General features: G+C 40.4%; 1 protein-coding gene across 2 annotated transcripts in view; it reads left to right on the forward strand.

The window, feature by feature from the left end:
• Positions 1-21808, forward strand: part of IQCJ (IQ motif containing J) — a 190792-nt gene extending 168984 nt beyond the window's left edge. The window contains exons 3-5 of one of the 2 annotated variants that reach the window (XM_064378869.1): positions 7292-7372; positions 17922-18057; positions 20670-21808. In XM_064378869.1, the coding sequence (XP_064234939.1) occupies positions 7292-7372; positions 17922-18057; positions 20670-20858 (406 nt within the window). In that variant the 3' untranslated portion in view covers positions 20859-21808. The remainder of the gene's footprint in view (positions 1-7291; positions 7373-17921; positions 18058-20669) is intronic. The other variant, XM_064378870.1, reaches the window with a different exon arrangement.
• Positions 21809-22924: the final 1116 nt, after the last annotated feature.

Raw genomic sequence — 22924 nt, forward strand, 5'->3', positions numbered from 1 at the left:
CTCAGGACCAGTCAAACTGATTGGGTGTCATGCTTGGCTCTGGACACCACATTTAAAAATTACACTGACCTTCTCAAGAGTATTAGAAGAGGTCAATTAAAATTGTGAGTTCTGGAACCATGTGAAACTGCTATAAAGAGCTGAGGATCTGTAGCTTGGAGAAAAGTAGTCTTAGAAAAAACATAACAGCTATCCTCAGACATTCGAAGGATGTTACATAAAAGAGAGGCTAAGTTGCTCTTCTTGCTCCAGAAAATAGAACAAGGGTCAATGAGTAGGATACATGGAGAAACAGCTTTGTGACTCAGATAAGGAAAAAATTTGTGAAAATTCAGCCTACCCCAAACAGAATGAACTTTGTTAAGAAGCGAGCCATGTGATGAGAAAGGCATCACACCTTTCCTCACTCATTAACAAATGAAAAGCACAAGTTTATTTAATCAAGAGTGTTTTTTTGTTGTTGTTGTTGTTGAGATGAAGTCTTAACTCTGTCGCCCAGGCTGGCAGTGCAGTGGGACGATCTCGGCTCACTGCAACCTCCGCCTCCTGGGTTCAAGTGATTCTTCTGCCGCAGCCTCCTGAGAAGCTGGGATTACAGGCATGTGCAACTAAGCCCTGCTAATTTTTGTACTTTTAGTAGAGTCAGGGTTTCACCATGTTGCCAGGCTGGGCTTGAACTTCTGATCTCAAGTGATCCACCCATCTCAGCCTCCCAAAGTGCTGGGATTACAGGTGTAAGCCACTATACCTGACCTATGTAATCAGGGTTCTGTGTGGCTTGGGAGCCTTCAGAAATGAAAACCCAGGGAAAATTGTCCACTTTTACACTTTGTTTTGATGAAGAATGGACAGCTGTGTAGAAATGTGATTGGACAGAAAGAAAGGATCTAATGTATGAGTTGGGAAAACCCAGCAAGGCTGTCTGTTCAGATTCTTCTTGGCCTCTCTGTGCAGCATTCCTTCCTCTTGGGCATGGGACAAGAACCTCTGGAATGACAGTCCTACGACTTTCCATCAGACTAGGCAGGTCAGAGAATTTCTTTATGGCCACATTTTACACAGAAAGGCAGGGGAAGGTTAGAATAGTACTTTCAGGTTTTGTGGCTTGTTTTGGGAGAGAAGGGTTCTAGTTTCCATGACCTGCCTTGTAGAAGAGGAATTCTGGATTTTATGGGTTGCATTGGGGAAGAAAGAGGGGCGGGGAAAGAAAGGCAGGAGAAACTGAGAGAGAGACACTTTGCCTCTGAGTCCTTTTCTCCTTCATTTCAAAGAACTAAGTATGCCGAACACCATACTTCACAGTATGCTCTGAGTACCCCGATAGCTGGTAAGATACCGGAAGTGCCCAAGAAGAATACAAATGATGATAAATCTGAAATGTTTAAAAAAAAATATTCTGGAAAATGGAAAACTTTGGGTTTGATGCCTCTTTGTACTTTTTCTTAGCTTTGTCAGTCTAGACAAAAATTTTACCCACCTTGGGCCCCAGTTTACTCATCTTTAAAAATGAGGATAGTAGTCCTGACCTGACAGTCTTATTGAGAGCATTAAATGAGACAGCCCATAGCAGCCAGATGCCTTCAATGCTGCCTCCTTTCCTTTTCATCTGGACAAGGGTTTGAACAAGACAATCTAAAAGGTTCATTCCATCTGCATGATCCTAAGAATATGCCATGTCATGAAAGGTAGTCTCAGCCCTATGGCCAAATGAAGTTTCTGTTCATTTAATTCCATTATACCTGCTCTTGTTAATATGAATAAATAAGAATAAAATAGAATTTCCCTCCACCCCTCACCACCACCATCACTAGCTATATGTAAACAATAACTGAAGAGTTTTTAGCTGACACTAGAACGAAGACTTTTCTTCTATGGAGATTAGTGTTGTAATGACATTGGGTCTAGATCAGTTATTTTTCACCTTGGCTGCACTTAGAATCAGCTGGGGAGCTTAATACAAAGGCCCTGGCTTAAGCTCCACTCTAAACAAATTGAATTAGATTCTCAGGGGAAGAGGCCCTGGAATCAGTATTTCTTAACAGCTCCTTCACGTACTCTAACAAGGAGTTGGGGTTGAGAACCAGTAGTGTAAATGTATTTTAGAGTCATTTCAGTTATTCAACAATCTCCTCATGCAGCTTAATTCTCTGAGGACATGCTTTCTCTATGATGTTCAGCCCATTTATTTATTAAACCTGGCCGTGCTGGTTTTTCATTATTGATTTTAATGTAGGAAACGAAGTTTTTTTTGTTGTTGTTGTTCTGCTAATTGACCACAATTCTATATTAAACCTCTCACTAACACCAGCATGTATCTTTCTCAGCTCTCTGCTCTCAGGAAGATATTTGAAAATTAATGCTATATATGTGGGCTTCCATCTGCCCCACCCTACTTTTTCCACTTTATTATCCAGAGGCCTGAGAAAGCTCAAACCTTCTGGAAATGACCAGTCTGTTTTGTGTGCTTATTTTTTTTTTCAATCCCGATTGAGAAATTCCAGCCATGGGAATTGAAGACTTCCTTCAAAGCACATGGGCCCATGGTGGTAACCTTCCCTTACATGTTTGTCCAGGACAGAGAGAAAACAAGCAGTGGCTGCCAGCCCTAACAACTAGGCCCATTTGCCTGGAATTCTGGAGATTTTTTCGGTCTGTCTCAGGTCAGAACTGTGTCCTTGAAAGCTGTCAAATTTGATTGAAAAATCGGTGTACTTTGAGTGAGCAGATTAGGCGTTTTGTTATAGCTGCAGCTGACTTAGGTGCTGATGTAAATCATCTCAGCTACTTGAAATGACCATAAGTTAAGTGATAGAGGTGTCAGAGCAGTTGATCGGTTATTCCCCCTGGAACATCACATTTATTCTGAATGCTCAACAGGGTTTTGTGGTAGACGGCTAATGTGAAGGGGAGGGAAGCTGCAACTCCATACTATCCGAGACCATGGGCAGAGCCAGTCAAGTACGTTTGTGTACACACACACACGCACACGAGCTTAGTGAAGGTTGGCATGTGCCAATAAACAGAGAAGAGCGATTGGCAAGGCCATTAATTGGAAGGCTACTTATGACTCCATTGTTTATGAAAATCACTTTTTAACTTAAGTAAGACCTTAGGCTGACTGCCATATTTTTTTAAAATAGTAAATCAGCCTGGGTTTCTGGCAGGGGATATGTGATTGCAAGTCACCTATGGTACTGAGGTGTAACCACTTTATTACCCACAGACAGTTATTCATGGAATGAATTAATGCTATCAGATTTAAACCAACTGGTATTGGTAGTTTATAGTTTGCTGAGGATATATAAATTATACCCCCAAATTAGCAGATTTGTTAATATTATGGAAGTTTTACTTTCTTCATGAAAACATTAGCTCTGTCTTATTTTGTTGCATATCTACAGGCCCCACAGTATAATCTCTATTGCTTAATTTGTGATTAATAAGTAATTAACAGTCTTAAAGTATACTTGTCATGAGGCTGCTGTTTCTACAAGACCATAGAATTATAAAAATAAGACTTTCCGGCCGGGCGCGGTGGGTCACGCCTGTAATCCCAGCACTTTGGGAGGCCGAGGCGGGTGGATCACAAGGTCAAGAGATCGAGACCATCCTGGTCAACATGGTGAAACCCCGTCTCTACTAAAAATACAAAAAATTAGCTGGACATGGTGGCACATGCCTGTAATCCCAGCTACTCAGGAGGCTGAGGCAGGAGAATTGCCTGAACCCAGGAGGCGGAGGTTGCAGTGAGCCGAGATCACGCCATTGCACTCCAGCCTGGGTAACAAGAGCGAAACTCCATCTCAAAAAAAAAAAAAAAATAAGACTTTCTGTGTTAGTCCGTTCTCACACTGCTATGAAGAAATACCTGAGACTGGGTAATTTATAAATAAAAGAGGTTTAATTAATTCATATTTCCACACGGCTGGAGAGCCCTCAAGAAAGTTACAATCCTGATGGAAGACACTTCTTCACAGGGCAGCAGGAGAAAGAATGAGTGCCAAGCAATGGGGAGAAGCCCCTGATAAAACCATTAGCTCTCGTGAGAACTCATTATCATGAGAACAGCATGGGGGAACTGCCCCCGTGACTCAATTATGTCCACCTGATCGTGTCCTTGACGTGTGGGGATTATTACAATTCAAGGTGAGAGTTGCGTGGGGACACAGCCAGACCATATCACTTTCTATGCCCACCTACCCAGGATTAGGTCCTTCTGGATTTCTCCTTTAATAATATCTGTCATGCTTGCAAATACTTGTGTAACGTTCATGTTCTCCTAGATTGTGGGACCACAGGAACACGGACCACCTCTGGTGTTTTTGCCATTTTATCCTCCATGCTTTGCATCCTTCCTGGCACACAGAAGGCATTAAATAAATGGTTAGAATGAATGATTAACAATCAATTAGTAACGGACCCTGAATACCAATGGCACAGAGTAAGAGTATTCCCTTGCTCCTCAACAACCAGGCTGAGCAACCCCAAGCCATCTTGTGGTGCTACCACCTACTTGCCATGTAGGAATTTATGTGCTTTCCTCTGTTTTCCCTACTGCCTGGTCATTCCTTTTAGAAAGAAGAAAATACATTTGTGATTCTAAGGGGTCTCTCCAGCACAATTTTTTTCTTAACTACCACCACAATCCTAGTCCTCATAACCTGGACTATTTGAATAGCTTTCCAACTAGTTTTATTTCACTCTGCTTACTCACTCCCACCATCCTTAAGCACTCCATTTATCGTATTTCCCTGCTCCAAATGCATGGAGCTCCTTGCTGCAATAGATTATGATCTACAATGTGAAAACTTTTGTAAAGTTTTTGACACTGTAGATCATAATCTGTTGATGGTTTGTTAAATAAATTTGATGGGTCATCACTGGCCTTTTAAAAAAAGTTTCAAATATAATTCAAAAATCAAAGTATATCACATGTAGTTGGGAAAGTAAAGTTTCTTGAAACTTTTGTTACATACACACACACACACACACATACATACAAACACACACGCCCCTGCCTTACCACATGCATGGGTAATGAATTGGGATGTTAAATATATTACCTATGAAAACTTCAGTCAGTAGGATTATTTTTAGTAATCCTGATGTTACAATGTTCCAACCAGTGCCTTCTGGTGGAGAGAGCTGTGAGATGTAAGTTTTAATGTGGTTCCTCCTGTATAGTAAATTTAACATAATCTCTCCAAACTTCAGATTTTTCGGCTCTACAGTGGGGAAAGTGATATGTAGTTGATGGAAGTTATCATGATAAATAAGATAATGAATATAAAATGTCTATGACAGTGTTTTGTACACATTATAGACGAGTAACTATTAACTTTCTGTTTATCCAATCTTATTTCCTTTTGTTCTCCTGGTTTTTTTTTTTATTGCATTTTAGGTTTTGGGGTACATGTGAAGAACATGCAAGATTGTTGCATAGGTGCATATATGGCAGTGTGATTTTCTGCCTTCCTCCCCTTCACCTATATGTGGCATTTCTCCCCATGCTATCTCTCCCCAACTCCCCACCCCACGCTGTCCCTCCCCTATTTCCCCCCAACAGACCCTAGTGTATAGTGCTCCCCTCCCTGTGTCCATGTGTTCTCATTGTTCAACACCCATCTATGAGTGAGAACATGCGGTGTTTGATTTTGTGTTCTTGTGTCAATTTGCTGAGAATGATGGTTTCCAGGTTCATCCATGTCCCTACAAAGGATGCGAACTTATCGTTTTTGATGGCTGCATAATATTCCATGGTGTATATGTGCCACATTTTCCTGTCCAGTCTATCATCGATGGGCATTTGGGTTGGTTCCAGGTCTTTGCTATTGTAAACTGTGCTGCTATGAACATTCGTGTGCATGTGTCCTTATAGTAGAACGATTTATAATCCTTTGGATCTATACCCAATAATGGGATTGCTGGGTCAAATGGAATTTCTATTTCTAGATCCTTGAGGAATTGCCACACTGTCTTCCACAATGGTTGAACTAATTTACACTCCCACCAACAGTGTAAAAGTGTTCCTATTTCTCCACATCCTCTCCAGCATCTGTTGTCTCCAGATTTTTTAATGATCGCCATTCTAACTGGCGTGAGATGGTATCTCAATGTAGTTTTGATTTGCGTTTCTCTAATGACCAGTGATGATGAGCATTTTTTCATATGTTTGTTGGCCTCATGTATGTCTTCTTTTGTAAAGTATCTGTTCATATCCTTCACCCACTTTTGAATGGGCTTGTTTGTTTTTTTCTTGTAAATCTGTTTTAGTTCGTTGTAAATTCTGGATATCAGCCCTTTGTCAGATGGGTAGGCTGCAAAAATTTTTTCCCATTCTGTTGGTTGCCGATTCACTCTAATGACTGTTTCTTTTGCCATGCAGAAGCTGTGGAGTTTGATTAGGTCCCATTTGTCTATTTTGGCTTTTGTTGCCAATGCTTTTGGTGTTTTGGTCATGAAGTCCTTGCCTACGCCTATGTCCTGAATGGTTTTGCCTAGGTTTTCCTCTAGGGTTTTTATGGTGTTAGGTCTTATGTTTAAGTCTTTAATCCATCTCCTGTTTTTTAATCCACTTCCACTAAATTTCTCTTTATTTTCTAAAAATATCCTTTGAATGTTTTCACCTCTGCTCTTTGTTTTATTGTCTTCCTCATATGTTGCCCTTGACTCTCAACTTACCTACTTCCTATCCATTCTTCAGAACTCATCCCAAGAGCTGCCTTGTCCATGAAGCCCTTCTTGATTGTTGCAGCACTAAGAGTCCTATAAACTCACTGAAAGCAGTGATCATTTCTATATAGTTCTCTGCCTTTCTGCAGGTCAGAGACCATGCTTTGTTCCCAGTGGAAGCCCTGAAATGGCTTACAAATGAAATGAGGAAAGGTCCAGTGGCAGTGGCACAACTGGGGATGTGTAAGGTCTTCTCTACAACTTACTAGTTGGCCAGTATCATGGGATTTATAACCCTCTCTGTGTGTTTTTTTCTTATCCTAAAATGGTCCAATGTTCTTCTTTTCTTTTCTCTTAAAGGAAATGATTTTCATACTATAGCTATGAATGTTGAGTTGACAGAAGCAAAAGGACAGCAGACATAAAAGGCAAAGCAACTTTTTTTCATGATATTATGGTCCTTATCATCCATCATCCATCAACAGGAACTTGAATAAATTAAAATGAACAAAATTGAATCTATATCTTATTTTACAAATGAGTATAAATTAGTAGTAGTATTGCTATAAATGTTAACTTTCTGGATTGAGAGATATTGAGACATTATTTCTGTTTCTAGTCACCAGCTGGCCATGGATGCGGAGAATAATATTGAAAAATATCCCCTCAATCTACAGCCCTTGGAATCAAAGGTGAAAATGTAAGTTATTTCAAAATATAAATTAAGAAATTAGTACTACAGTTCTTGTTTTGTGAATTCCTGAATAAATCTGGAATTTCGGGTACAACAGTTATGCATCTTTATTTTACATTCATTATTTCCTATATGTGCTGCACATTATTTCCTCCCTCTTCTAAGCAGGAACAAAGCTACTTTGGGTACATAGCGCCATCTACTGTGTAGTACAGGGAATTATTTGCTTGCCATTGCTTTTATCACTTCCTGGTTTTTCCATTTCTGGGCTAGTACAATTCTTTAACTCCCACTAGCATTTTCTTCTGCCTTTCATCTTAGTAACTTGGTTAGTTCTATCTTAGAACAATGTGATTATTTCCACCTGAAACCATCTGTTTATTAAACACACACACACCCACCTACACACACCCACACCCTTTATAAAAATTGCGTTCTATTTCAGCTTTTCTTCAATTATTTTGGGAAAATGTTTCTTCTCTTCTTTTTGCTAACTTCCTATCCTTTTCTTCTTATTCTCTCTTAAGTTACCCAAATGTAAGTCTCCTCCCCTGTTATAAATGACTATTACCTTAAAATCGTGCTAACAGCATCTCAATATTAACAAAATAAAACTAACAAGATCCAAAGTGAGAAAGGCTTTATTATAGAACAAAATATTAACCTTCTAAAACCGTTTTTAAGTAGAGAAGGGGCCTATTATAATTACCTTGGAAGCAATTTCAAAAATATTTATTACTGTTTTCTATGATCTTTTCCTGTTCTGATTTTCCTTCAGAAGCATATATGAGAAATGCCAATGAGTGTATATTTAATCCCTCCCTCCCTCCCTCCCTCCCTGCCCCCTTCTCTCTCACTCTCTCTCTCACACACACACACACACACTCACACTCAGTTTAACACTCCAAGAAGCATGAGAATTTAAACATGAGAATTTTAACATATCTGAGCTTGGCCAAAATCACTGACCATTTTTCTAAGTGCAAAGAGGAATCTTTTAGAAAATAAGTTACCCTAAAGAAGGGCGCCTTGAGGTGTACAACTTTGAACACAACAAGTTGTTGTTGAACTTAGGAACTGAAACAGAAATGACACAAATATGTAATATCCTGCTGGATAAAAGCAAATACTAATACATACCCCTGTAAATCTTTGTTAACCTTGGTCATCAGTAAAAAGCTTGCCTCTGCATGAGCACATAAGGCTAAACAAGATAAAGTCCAAACAAGACTTCTGAACCAGTTGGGTCCCCAGCTAGAAAGTTCTGTGTCACACTTATAAACTACATAATGAATCAGGCTATCAAATCATTTCGTGTAAGTAGTGTGTCAGTCTCACTACACAGGACGTGAGTTTGCAAACATAGGTTGCTTTATCATAAGGAATTTTCTCACTAAGACAAGGTTCTATTAAATGAAAATGCGCTGGAAAGAAAAGTTGGCATATGAAAAATTAGAGTGTTTAATGTGAATGCTGAAATTAAGTTAGAAAAACTCCCGGGTCTTTTTTAGTTCCCATCACTTTCAATCTGTAGAAGCTGAGGGGTAGGTGCCAGGAGAAGGACTAGGCAAAGAAAAAATCTCTGTGCTTGACATTCCAGCCAGCTCAGAGAGCCTGAGATTTTATGTTTGTTGATTTGATGGAGGAGTCCCAGCTCAATGAGATACAAACAGAATGTTTTTTTTTTTCTCTTCTAATAACTCTGAATCCCATTTCTGCTCAGAAAAGGAGAGAAAGGAGGGAGAGAAAACTTAATCTTGCCCAACAATAGAACTTCAGTCCCATTGGAGAGTTTAGTTCAGTAACTTCTGTCTAATCTGGTTATTCAATTTTTTTTTTTTTTTTTTTTTTTTGAGATGGAGTTTCGCTCTTGTTACCCAGGCTGGAGTGCAATGGTGCGATCTCAGCTCACCGCAACCTCTGCCTCCTGGATTCAGGCAATTCTCCTGCCTCAGCCTCCTGAGTAACTGGGATTACAGGCACGCACCACCATGCCCAGCTAATTTTTTGTATTTTTAGTAGAGACGGGGTTTCACCATGTTGACCAGGATGGTCTCGATCTCTTGACCTCGTGATCCACCCACCTCGGCCTCCCAAAGTCCTGGGATTACAGGCGGGTTATTCAATTCTTAACTCTCATGGCAGGTTGAAAATCTCCCCTCTGCATACACGAGACCTTTTCTACAGCTGTGTATTCTGCTCCCTTCCTTTCTCTCTCCTCTTTCTTATCTCCATTCTCTCCTCCATCCTTCTCCCTTCCTTCATCATCAGTGTCACCTCTCCCACCCCCATGTGCTAACACCAAGACTGCCCCAGGTTTCCCATGAATAGATGGCGGACATTTTCACTCCCTGCAGTTGCTTCCTTAACAACTGTGCTATGTTTCGGGACTCTTATGGAAGGGATCATTTGGTCTCCCCTAAGGCCCACCCCCAATGGTGTAGGCTGCACATCCTCACTGGGTTTGTGCCCCTTGCTCTGTGGGGCTTTGTCCCATGATGTACCAAGCAGTGCCTTCCTCCAGCCAACCATGGCATCTTCAGCAGGGACAATCTTGGGATACTCTCATTCCTGCTTTCCAAGAGATTTTTAGTCCTGCAGAGCTTTGGGTATGAAAGATGGGCCTTTGTCCCAGGTGCCACGGTCACCTTCCATCATCACAGGATTTCTTTTAGGGTCTTTTGACTTCTTTTGGTGGGGACCAGCTGAGAGGCTGTCTTCTCCCAGGGGTAGAGTGAAGTGAGGGTAACTCCACCATAAAATTCACTCTCCTGAAGGCTCTTCTTTCCTCTCCCTGATGAGGAGAAAGTAGTCAGTTCCTATACTGGGTTTCTGGATAGTCCACCGCCTGCAAGCCCTGAGGGGGATGGAGGTGCTGTGGCAAGGTAATCTCTGAATGTGAAAGATGAGGAAAGATGAGACCTGTTCTCGGGTGTGGGCTGCCTTCACTATGTACCTGTGGGACTCCCAGGATGGTGCTCAGAACAGCAGGAAAGGGGCTCAGATGGTTCCTCGTACTCAGGACACCATGAAAAGGAAAGAATTTATAAGAAAGTGTAAATCTGAATGTGGCAGTACACAGTATCAGTGGCAGGAAGCAGAGGCCTGTCAGAAAGTGTGACTCAGTGAAAAACTGTGTGAGTGTCGGGGAGGGTGTGTGTACTGAAGTTGAAGGGAGTGTCACATGGTTCATGAATGCAGCTGTTGAGAGGTAATTTTGAGTATTAGACCAGAGGATCAAAAGAGTGCATCAAAAGGGCAACCGCAATCAAGATCGCATGGCTATTAATGAAAAGGCATTTGGAGGAGGTAAAAGGCAAGTTCTCTGAAGATCAAACAAAGACAAGCCTCTCAAGTCAGAAAATTTAGTGAAAGTAAAGGTAATAGTGAAAGCACCAAAGGGAAGGCTCTCTGAGCAACTCTACGGCTAAAGATACATGTGTTCCTAAGAGCCTTAAGGCTGGAACAAGCTTTGGGGGATGAAGGTGCACAGCGAAGGAGTGCAGGTTTAGTGAGAAGGCCTCACGGCACAGGAAGGGGTGGGCTCCCCAAACCCCAACAAGCTGCTGCCCTTCACCTTGTAAGTCACTCTTTGCATGTTGTAGCAAGATCTGAAACAGATCTGCCAATACTAACCTCATGTAAAGGGTGTTCATCAGCTCTGTGCAATCCCCCAGTCCCCTCCTTATGTTTTAACAATGTATTTACTTTGTGATAGAACAACACAGAGATGTCTTGAATACAAATTGTGTTTTGAAAGTCAGCTCATTAAATATGTTCAATTCCTCTCCTGATTTTTATTATTATATTTGATTTTGTGATGAAACAACATTTAGGTTCTATAAAGGAGAGAGAAAGGCAAAGAGAGAGAGAGAAAGCATTTCCTAAAGAGCTTTAAAGATGTTTATTAAACCCTTATTAAATTGCATTTGAGAGTAATCCATATCTTCTTCAGTAAAAAATTTAATTAAAAGAAGATAGGAGAGAAGAGTGGTTGAGAGCACAGACTTTGGAATTTGAGTAACCTAGGTTCAAATCCTAGCTCTGCTTTTTACCCACTGTGTGACCTTGGGAACACCAGTGGCCTCTCTGGGCCTCAGTTGCACTCCTCTGTAAAATGAGAATGCTAACATGTCTTATTAAATTGTAGTAAGCTTTCAATGAAAAAATCCAAGAAAAACATTTGGTCTAGTGTATTTTTTCCATGCAAACATACCTTTTTCAAACATATTTCTATGTCCACTTGAGCTAATAAAATATTACCAGGAGGGGCCCTTAGGGGCAAGGCACGGTGGCTCATGCCTGTCAGCCAAGGCAGGCAGATCATGAGGTCAAGAGATTCAGACCATCCTGGCCAACATGGTGACAGCCGGTCTCTACTAAAATAAAAATTAAAATAAAATAGCCTGGCATGGTGGTGCGCATCTGTAATCCCAGCTACTTGGGAGGCTGAGGCAGGGGAATTGCTTGAACTCAAGAAGCAGAGGTTGCAGTGAGTGAGATCACACCACTGCGCTCCAGCCTGGTGACAGACCAAGACTCCATCTCAAAAATAAAAGTAAAATAATTATCAAGAGGGATCCTTAGGAATCTATCATGTTATATTAAAGTATATGACTTGCACATGAGACTTCAAAATATTTGAAAGTGTTTGATATGTCCTTTTCTTAAGTAATTATAATAGTTTAGGAGCTCTATTTGTCAAGTTTGGGGCTAGGTAACTCATACACATTATCCTTGACTTATTGCAAGGGTTACAAAGAAGTTATTCTTACTCCTATTTTATGGATAAGCAAGAGGGAGGCCAGCATGTTTAGCATTGCTCATGAGAGGTGAACGAGGCAAGAACCTCTATTACTATAAGCACACTTTATCATGATATACAACTGTTTCTTCTTTGAGGTATTTCTGGGATACAGTGTTAGAATAATTACATTTGTTAATCACCTGCTTTTCATATATCCCAGAACTGTGGATTGGTCACTGCTCTCAAGGGTTTCACATTCTAGTGGGGGAAGAGGACTTGTTTGATAAGAGGCATTTGGATTGGCCTAATCTGATACTCTTCTTTTTGGGTGTTGAATAGCATTGCAGGACTAACTATTCTCTTTCTTAGACTCAGTAACCCTGGGTTCATTATTTCTGAAGTGTCTTCTCAGTCCTCATAAAGAAGAGAGTGTTATAGATCTAGGACCCAAATTGCCCACATTCTCACGTGTGAGAACACTGGCGTTCTTGACAGTCTGCACAGTCATGGGTATTTGAGAAGAGACCTGTGGAAAGAGGTCTCTTTAAGAGAGGTCTCTGTTAAGAGAGCATAGGCCCTGGTGCATAAGAAGCATCATCCATCAGCGTGGCAGTGAAGTTGCAAGCTACAAACTGGGCAGATGCCGGAATGGAGGGGAAGCAGGCTGGCGATAGAGGGCAGTTCCTGTGGAAAACCTGCCTGTTGCATGCAGTGGCCCCATATTGACATTTGGGCATGTTCGTATCAGGATACAGGGTTGGGATAGACAACAAATAATGAAAATATGATATATCTGTTAGGGTAGCATTTAGCTAGCTGCACGTAGAAGAGTCAACGAACAGACTTAAACAAGCAGGCGTTCTACTTCTCCACTCCAAACCCACTGTCTTCATCCTGCTTCTCTATTTCTGCCTTTTGCTGAACCGTGAAGAGTGAACAAATATAATGGGGAGACAGGGATCTGCTCTGAGTGTTCAGAATGATGATCAGTTCCCATCTTGTTCCCTGAGACTGGCCAGGACTCTTGGTTGTAGGTATCAGAAACTCAACTCAAACTAATCTATGTAAAAATATTATATTGAATCACGTAACAGAAACACCCATGGGCTAACGTGCTTTAAGCATAGTGAAAGCTAGGTGTTTGAGAGATGTCATCAGGTGTCTGTCTCTTTTTCTGTAAACTCTGCTCTCCCCGTGATTCATTCTCATGTGGGCTCTCCTAATATCTCCACAAAGTGGCCACTGCCAGCTCCTGGCTTGCAGGTAGTTTCAGCTCTACTTGCTGAAACTTTAGATGAAAGAGAGGGCCTTTTTCTCAGTAGTCTCTCAGTAAAATTCCCAGAGCAGTCTTTAATAGGCCTAGCTTGAACCAGGTGCATGTCTCCCAACTGAACCAACCACTTCCCTCTGGCTGGTCAGCCTGGGAGTGCGGGCCACCCTCTACGGTGATAGGGTATCATCTGTTTCATCCAAAGCTCATGGGTAGAGAGCGGTGGTTCTGCAAAACAAGCCAAAAGGAGAAATTCATTATTTGGCACCCAAAATCTACCCATGTGATAATCATGGTGCCTCCCTCACAGCTCACTTGTGGTAAGGATTGAGTGGGAGAATGAACACAAAAAAGAGCTCTATGTGTATTAGCTGTTGTTTCCAGGAAACTCAGATTCAATGTATCCTTTCTGATGATATCCTCTTTTGCCCATCCCTAAATTCAGCCTACTTGAGTTATAATGTATTTTGAAATTTTTATAATCATTTGGTAACATATAAGAAATAGTACTTTCTCATTAAAAAAAAATCAAGATTTCTGGCTGTTCTTGAAAAGTTGAAACATCTGCCAATTATCAACTGCACCAAAGCAGGGTTGCCCTCGCTGCTCAGTCTGTGCCCCACTGCCCGGTCTGTCCCAACCTGACCCTAGGTGGCTTTTGAGATCCTCTTCCCATCTTTGTAGCCTCAGACTTACTGCTCTTGTCTGGGATCCTCCTGCCTCCTGCCTGGTGTCTTCGCTTCTGTGCCTTTACCCAAAGATCTTCTTCCTCCCCATTAACCTAAATCCTATCCATGTGTCAGGCCTAATTGAAATACTAGGACTTCCTCAAGCTTTTTCTAAGTACCCTAGCTCTCTGAGAGCCCCTCCTCTTCTCTTCTAGAGAAACACATCCATTGGTAATCAGGACTGCACAGGCTGAGTCCCCCGTGTGGCTGTGAGTACATGAGAGAGCCACATCCACTGTAAAACAAAGAGGAATATATAGAAAAAGGGCAGAGGCAGGCAGACTGTGCCACCCCTGCTGTGGAGAAGATAGATAGGAATTGACTTTGCCAAAAATTTATTGAAAATGCATTTTTCATCTGTTCAGAGGTAAACCGTTATACTTTATTTATAAGTCAAAATGCAGGAACACACGTGCTCTTTTTTACTTCAACAAGCCTTTAAAGAATTATATGAATAGCATTATTTAGTTTCAAAAATAAAAATGTCAAGGTAGTGTGTAATTTACTCTGTAGCCATAAAGGAGACTTGTAAGCAGGAATTATGGTAAATGTGGAAGAAGAAGGCTGAAACGTGATTCCTTATGATTGAAAGACGAGGTACTTCTACATTTTATTTTAGTTCCCTCTTACTGTAAAATAGCATCTGGAGATGGTATTAAGACAGCTTAATATTGGAACAATTTAATCTTCGAAGGCCATGTTGTAGAACTGGCCAAGAGGAGTAAATAACATGTGATGTAAACACTTTTCTATGATACAGAGAGTAACATAGCATAGCTCTATCATTTAAAAACAGTGTGGCAATTTTGGGTAATAGCCTTGTGTGACATGGTGGCCCTGTCATTTTTAACCCCAAATGCTAATTTAAAGACTTGTCCAGCTTATCATCTAGTACTTAAAACTGTAATTATGAAGGGCAAGTAGTCACAGGAAATATGTATATCATATTATAGCATGTTTTAAAAATAAGATAGTGTCATATGCTTTTAACTAAGTAAAATTGTTTTCACATATGTGCATGACTATATAGTAAAATTCCAAAATAAAATAGCTCTTGGATTAAGAAAGTCAGTGAGTGTGTAGATGTTTTAAATGCATATTTTAAAAGTACTTAATATTGTCATCTTATAAATTAAAGGATATCCATTAACTAGGAATAAAACAATATTGTCTTCTTAATATATGACTTAAGGAAAACTGATATGCCACTTTCCAAATTTCATAAAACCAGGAGGGAGACGAGGATGCTTACATGCAAATACACTTTGACAAACCTCTCATCTGTTTTGCCCAGTGTTTTCTTTCTTTCTTTAAAGATGTCACACCGCCCTCTGGTGTTCAACAAGCTAAAATGTAATATCTCAAATGGTCACTACATTTTGTTTTTTTATTTTCTGAATAATGAAGACTGTTTAAAGGGTGAAAAAAGGACAGTGTAGAATACCTCAAAGTCCTATAAAGTTGTGAGTCTAAGTTGTGGTCTTCTATGAGTGGTCAACGTTTTCTAATTTGTAAACTGTCTTTAAAATGTTACACATTTTGAGCTCTTGATGGGCAGGTTTAGAGACTTTAGCACCTTTAAGCAGCAGAATTGATAACTGGGCTCTGGGATACCCCAAGCAACTCGGAGGACGTGGAAATCGCTGGCAGCTTCCTTAAGTTCACTCCTCCCTGATATGATGGGTCCTGAAGAAGCAACGAGACCACCAAACTAAGGCAGGCAACCTTACAGGACTCTTTCGGATTCTGCTTAAAATCTGTAAACCAAAGAAAAACTGAGAAATAAAAATGCACTTTGAGCAAGATTTCATAATAAAACAGTGACCAAATATAATTTAAATTCGGGCCAGATTCTGCTTTAGTGGGGCTTGAAGAATATATAATCTGGAAGGTCCTTTCAAAACAACAACAACAAAAAAAAAAACTATAAAAATATCTTATGTTTACAGTTCTATACAAATCATGAAGAACCCCTCATCAGGGTCTTGGAAGAGGCTCCTGGCCTCCAAGTAAGAACCCCTGAAATTTAAGTTTCCTAGCTTCAGGGAATTGGCCACTCACCCACAGAGCAAGGGTGTGACCAGGTGTAGATAATTGAATCATGGGCCAATTTCCCCCAGCTGTTCTGTTGATAGTGCGTGAGTTCTCAGGAGATCTGGTGGTTTTATAAGAGGCTTTCCCGTTTGCTCAGTACTCATTTTCTCTCCTGCTGTCCTGTGAAGAGGTGCCTTCTGCTATGATTGTAAGTTTCCTGCGTTTCTAGATTTTTCCTTGAGCATTATAATTCCCAGAACTTTAATACATTAGGGAAAACATACAGATTCAATAATGTAGTAGCATTTTTGTGTTGTTTATATCCTGTGACCATTGAGAATTGATGATCTTTGAACTACTCCAGCCAAATGAAAATAAATCAGTTTGTTTATTCAGACACAACTTGAATGACTTACGTTGTGTGTGGAAGAATTACAGAAGACCAGATGCTTGCAGGAGTTTAGAAGAGACAGTGACAGAATTAATACAACTATCTTAAACTATTTTAAAAGGCTGAATCCTAACAACTGGTCTGCTTGTACTGCCAACTCTTAGAAGAGGCTATATTGTGTTCACTGACCCCCTATGAAAACCTAGATGTTAATCTCAAAGATCAGAAGCCAGTCTGATATGATTTGCTCTGTGTTCCTACCCAGATCTCACCTTGAATTGTAATAATCCCCACATATGACCAGGTGGAGATAATTGAATCGTGGGCCAATTTCCCCCAGCTGTTCTGTTGGTAGTGAGTGAGTTCTCAGGAGATCTGGGGGTTTTATAAGAGGCTTCCCCCTTTGCTTGGCGTTCATTCTCTCTCCTGCTGTCCTGAGAAGAGGTGCCTTCTGCCATGATTGTAAGTTTCCTGAGGCCTCCCCAGCCATGTAGAACTATAAGTCAATTAAACCTCTTTTCTTTATAAATTACCCAGTCTCGGGTATTTCTTCATAGCAGCATGAAAATGAACTAATACACAGTCTGTGGGGGAATCACTTAGCTTATACTAAGAAGAGGTTTCTGTTATCCAAAGGAGAAGATGATTTTTTTTATACTAATCACAGAAAATAGCTTCCTTAGGTGAAATCTGCAATTAGCTGCCTAATCACATAACATTAATTATCTGAGTAGTATATAACAGTTGAATAATCTTTGTCCGTTTCTTTATAGTCTTCGGCCATTTCCTATTCCCTTCCACAGCTTGTAAAACCCATGATTCCTGCCTCTTGCCCCACAGCAGGGCCACTGCATTTGGCCATGCAGACTGTGCTGCACTTCCCTGGCATCCTTCACCTTGCAGTCATGCAAAGGACAGCCCTAGAGCTGTGCAGGGCAGCCTCCCCGTTCAGAGCCTACAGCTGACCCTGGCACAGAATGTCCCCTCAAAAACGATACATTGAGTGAAGGCGTAAGTCGTAGTCAGCCTATTTATTATTCTCATTTAAAATATAAGATGAAAAATGGAAAGAGTTTTGTGTCTCATAAATCAAAGTACATTTACTTGTGCAAACTAGTTTGTTTTGGCTGATGAATTTTATTTCTAAGTTGACTCTTTTAGGCCAACTTAGCACCATCAAGTTGTGAAAGTCAAACCAATAAAGTAGGGAGACGGTCTCAGTGGCCGAATTAAAGTCCGGGTCTCCTGATTTGTTGCATCACATTCTGTGTGTTCTACTTCCTTTCTCACCAAGCCAATTCCTTCAGACTCCTTGTGATTTTCTGAGTCTGTGGACCGTGATCCAGGAGTAATAATGAGTGTGCTGTTTTTTGTTTTGTTTTCAGCATTCAGCGAGCATGGCGAGAGTACCTGCAGCGGCAGGAGCCCCTGGAGAAGAGGAGCCCGTCCCCACCCTCCATCTCCTCAGACAAGCTGAGCAGCTCCGTCAGCATGAACACTTTCTCCGACAGCAGCACACCCGTGAGTGTCGTGTTTCTTTTTCTATGGCCTGACTTGACATTCAGCTGAAAGCCTGGACTTTGGTTCTAAGAGAGAAATCTTGGGATGTGAGCAGGTGGTGTGTGACAGTGAGGATCTAGGTTGCTTATTTGCTACACAGGAACCATGGTGAGAGTTGTGTTATCTCAAAATGAAGACAAAACTCATAAGCACAAAGTGAACTTTATTAAGTCTGGAGAAAAATAGATTGCATTTATGTGTTCACGTTTCCCTACTGAGGTGTTTTGTTTTATTTATAATAGCATATTTCTTTTAGTATGTGCTGTGTGTTTCTTTTATCATGTGGTGGTTCTTATGATAGAAGATACATTTGGTTATAAGGAGTAGAAAGAGAACTTTTACAGGAAGAATTGAAATTTGTCACATACTCAAGGGTTGCAACTCAAATGCCTCCAGGGGCCAGGTAAGTCACCCTCCTGACAGAGGTGGCTGAGCTGTGCCCCTGGCTACGTGGAGAACGTAGGTCTCACTAGACGGGCAGTGCACTTGGCTCCTGAGAATGTGTCACCATGTGGGGATAGAGGCGGGCATGGCCAAATGTGATTTTCTTTTTTCAGGAGATGTCAGAAATCTGTATTGTTTACGTGTTAGTGCCAGAACGAAAATTTAAAAGGTAAAGCGACTATGCCTACACACCACAGTTGACCCCTGGGCCACCAGTTTAAGAAATCTGAGATAGAAAGATAAGGAATAAGGAAATCTGCTGAAAGTCTTTATTTAAAAAAAAATCAAAAGTGGGAGGAAATCAGTGATTAGAAGTTTATGAACCAGAGTTGGGTGGATTTAAGCATTGTGAGCATTTGTAACCAGTCACTGAAATGCTGAAAAGTTAAAGAAATGAATTACACAAGTATATTATTTTCAAAAATGTTTCCTTTACTACTTGGTTATCATGGTTATTCTGTGGTAAAAAGGTTTCCCGATGCTCAAAACAATGTATTCTTTTTGAGATCAGGTAAAAGTGACTGCGTTTGAAATGTTTTCAGATGGTTGCTTGCATATTCTTTAATAAATGCTTTTTCCTAGATACAGATCTAAAGAGAGAGAATAAGTTGAGTTTATAGCAATGCAGATAAAAGTGGCCAAAGATCTATTTCTAATGGGCAGCAGAAATTGAACATTTAATGGATCTTCACTTTTTAAAACAGTTATTTGGGGGAATGGCTTATCCTAACTGACCTCGCTGTCACTAGAGGGCACTCGTGAACCGCACTGGAAAAAGCCGGGGCTTCGCGTTTGTGTGTAGCTCACAATTTGTGAGTAGAAAATAAAGTGAGAATTGAGTATTTAGGATGTCTTTGCTGGGAATGCAAATAGAAAGTGCAAATTAGATGACTTGAGGATGTTATCTGAATGATGGAAACTCAGTATTAGAAATCACTTCGTGAGCTATATATTTGGATTTACTTTTTTTGTACCTTCTCACAGCTGCAGTTCAAGACAATTCTCATTTGCTGTCAGTGCAAGAGTTCTAATGTTGCTTTTGGGTGCTTAGCCTTTTGGTTTTATTGGAATCCTACGAGAATATATGTTTGCTTTATATTTGTACTGCTGTACCGCTTCGATTCTAGCATAAGTGTTTTGTGCATAAATGTGTGTTCTTCCCTGTTCATGAGTCATCTAGTTCATTTGTATCTCTGTGCAGCTTCACTAACAGTTCTACTTTATTTAATTTAGCTTAGCTTCCCAGTCCCTTGTTGGTTTTTAGGAGAAGAGATTTCCTCCCTCAAATGTTCCTAGCAATTTGATCTCCCATAAGGTGTATCAGACTGAATTGGGGGTGCATCCTGTAGCCCCACCATACCGTCAAGCTCTGTGCTCATGGGACAAGGACGATTGTATTCAGTGAATGGCAGTCTGGCTTACTCATGATTGCCTATAAAAAGTGAGAATCAATGCCTGTAATCCCAGCACTTTGGGAGGCCAAGGTGGGCAGATCGCTTGAGTTTAGGAGTTCGAGACCAGCCTGGTGAACATAGCAAAACCCTATCTCTAGTAAAAATACAAAAATTAGCTGGGTGTGGTGGCATACACCTGTAGTCCCAGCTACTTGGGAGGCTGAGGCAGGAGAATCGCTTGAACCCAGGAGGCAGAGGTTGCAGTGAGCTGAGATCATGCCACTGCACTCCAGCCTGGGTGACAGAGTGAAAATCCATCTAAAAAAAAAAAAGTGAGATTCTAAACATATTTTTAAAAAGAATTACTGGAATTAGCTGTCAGAAAGCAAGCAGGCCTTGTCCAAAATTCTAAGTAAAAAGACAGGTGGGATTTCAACAGGAATTGCACTGAATCTGCAGATCTATTTGTGGGATATTGTGACCTTGTCAAAATTAAATTATGTTATCCTTAAAAAAAAAGTTATTGATTATAACAGTGACTTAAATATTGATGACGACAGTGATGTGACACTAAATATAAAAAATAAAATATGAAAGTATAAGGTGTTGCGATGTTTCCAAGTCTCTAGTTTGTCACTTAGGTAAAATATCCAAGTCATAATTTAAAAGAAAATTTGCTTTTGAGTTGTTTGGAGTTTAGTGAGCTAAGTTTGTTTTATCTCCCATGATCATCAGTTTGCCAGGGCCCCTTTTGGGAAGATTCATTCTTACATCTCTTGGGGGTTGCAGTCACCTGGGGACAAGCTGCCTGTTGGAAGGAAGGTGATATTGCTCTACCTTGACCAGCCTGCCAGACCTACTGGGTTCATAGACACTCTCAGGGAGCCCCAGATAGAAAGACTTGGTTTTCTCACCCTCCAGTGAATGGACCTCGTGTATGGAGGGAATAGGATGACCCCTGGCCCACACTGACTAAGCCTGTCATCAAGAAACGAGCTTCCTCTAATAGCCATGAGTCCATTTGGAACTTCTGTGTTAAAAGCCTTCAGTCCAAGTCAAACTCTGTCAGTGACTTGTGTCCCTGGAGAGTTCTTTGAGCCCTTCCTCTTACTTGGTCTTTTCCAGGTTGTTGAACTCAGCCCTCTTTCTCTGGGTTTACTCTCTTGCTGTTGCTGCCTAGAACATTTTTCTATCTTCTCAAATCAGATCAACTGCCTGTCTTGTCCCAAGTCCCTGCCTGCCTTCTACTAACCTCAAGCACAACCTCAGTGGAGGCCAACATGCCATTACCTAACTTCTGGACATTGCCAGCTGCTCCCCAGCCCCATGCCTATTATATCTGCAATTACCGCCTATCTCAACTGTCTACCCCATGCATGCACGACATGGGAAATCAGCTCTCTGATCTGGTTGAGTTCCTGTGTGGAGCTGAGAATGATGCTTCTGTATGCTTCTGCTCTGATTGTTTTGGCTAAGCATAATGGTTAATGTAGTTCTTAGAACATTTCTGCATTAAAATATACAACAACAGCAATGTTTAAGTATGAGTGCTCAAGTTCATTGTCTTAATAAGAGCTGAGCACTTGTTATGTACCAGGACTTCGCTATTATCTTGTTTAATCCTTTCAATGATCATATAAAGAAAGGCACTATTATTATCTTTATTTTACAGATGATGAAAATGAGACTTAAAGAAGTAACTACCTTTTCTTGGGCCACCCATTGGGGTGGAGTTCCATGTTTTATTCTTCCACTATATCACTTGAAAAGAAGGCTGCATTTAGATATGGTCAAGCTGTAGGGGTAGCAATCAGTTCATGCATTTCTAAGACTATTTTACAATTTGGTAGTTATAAACAGTGAATGAAACAATATTTTAAAACCCTCATTTGATTTTATAAATTGCTTCATTCAATGCTCTTTGATTAAAACCTCAAAACTCAGCTGTTCAATGCCAAATTAAAGAGCAACAGGAGGGAAGATAATATTAAGTTATGTTAGCAATTTGCATATTAAGTGCCCTTACACCACAATGTATCATGTGGCCACAGAAAAACTGGTTTTAGAAATAGGAATTTTGAATAGCAACTGTTATGAGGGAATGGAGCTTGTGGATATCAAGATGATTTTTTAAAAGAGTAATCTTTTCTCCTTAAAAATATTAGTTATTGCACAAAGGACAACAGTAGGAAATGTCCTCTGTACTTTTTATTAATCAATTTTATATTATAAAATATTTAATGCTTTTCGTGTCTAGCTCCCAGAGATCTGTAACTTGTCTAATAGGATTATCACAGAAACTACAATATGATATTTTCTAAATCTCAAGATTGATAACCTTTTCAGAAATCATTAGCGTGCCCTTACACATAAGTCCAGAAAAATCTTTGGGATTATTTACAGACATTCTCAATCTCTTTTGGCTTGAGTTGTTTCCACCTGCGTGGGCCTTGCTTGTGGTCACGCCCGTTTTCTCCCATTGGTTCCCATATTATTATGATCTGGCCTATAGGGGGCACTGTGGCTCATGAAATGAGGCGCTGCCTGGGTAAGAGGATGTGACTTAAAATAGCAGCTCTGCCACTGTTTGTGTCCAAGATATATTGTTAGAAAGGACATTCTTCATCTGCAACTGGAAATAATACCCACTTCAGAAATGGATTGGGATTGCTGTGGATTAAACGGCACTACGTATGTAGAATACAGCACAGAACCTGGGACTCTGAAGTCTCTCAATAAGTGTTAGTTGATTTTGAATCTGCTCTTGAAAACACTAAGTGAATTTACTCAAAATGCTGTAGAAAACTTGTGGAGAGCAGAGATGAAAGTTTTAACTTGACACTGATTGAGGGGCACTGTTTGTGATTGATCCATGAGAATCAACTCATGTCCCAGAATGAATATGAATATATATACTGGAACTATACATTACAAAGGTAATAAATTATGCATTTATTTTAGTGTTGCTCTTACTAAAGATTAATTTTTCC

Source organism: Aotus nancymaae, unplaced genomic scaffold (assembly GCF_030222135.1).
Source record: "Aotus nancymaae isolate 86718 unplaced genomic scaffold, 86718_ANA_hifiasm-v0.15.2.pri h1tg000019l, whole genome shotgun sequence".
Taxonomy (NCBI): Eukaryota; Metazoa; Chordata; class Mammalia; order Primates; family Aotidae; genus Aotus; species Aotus nancymaae.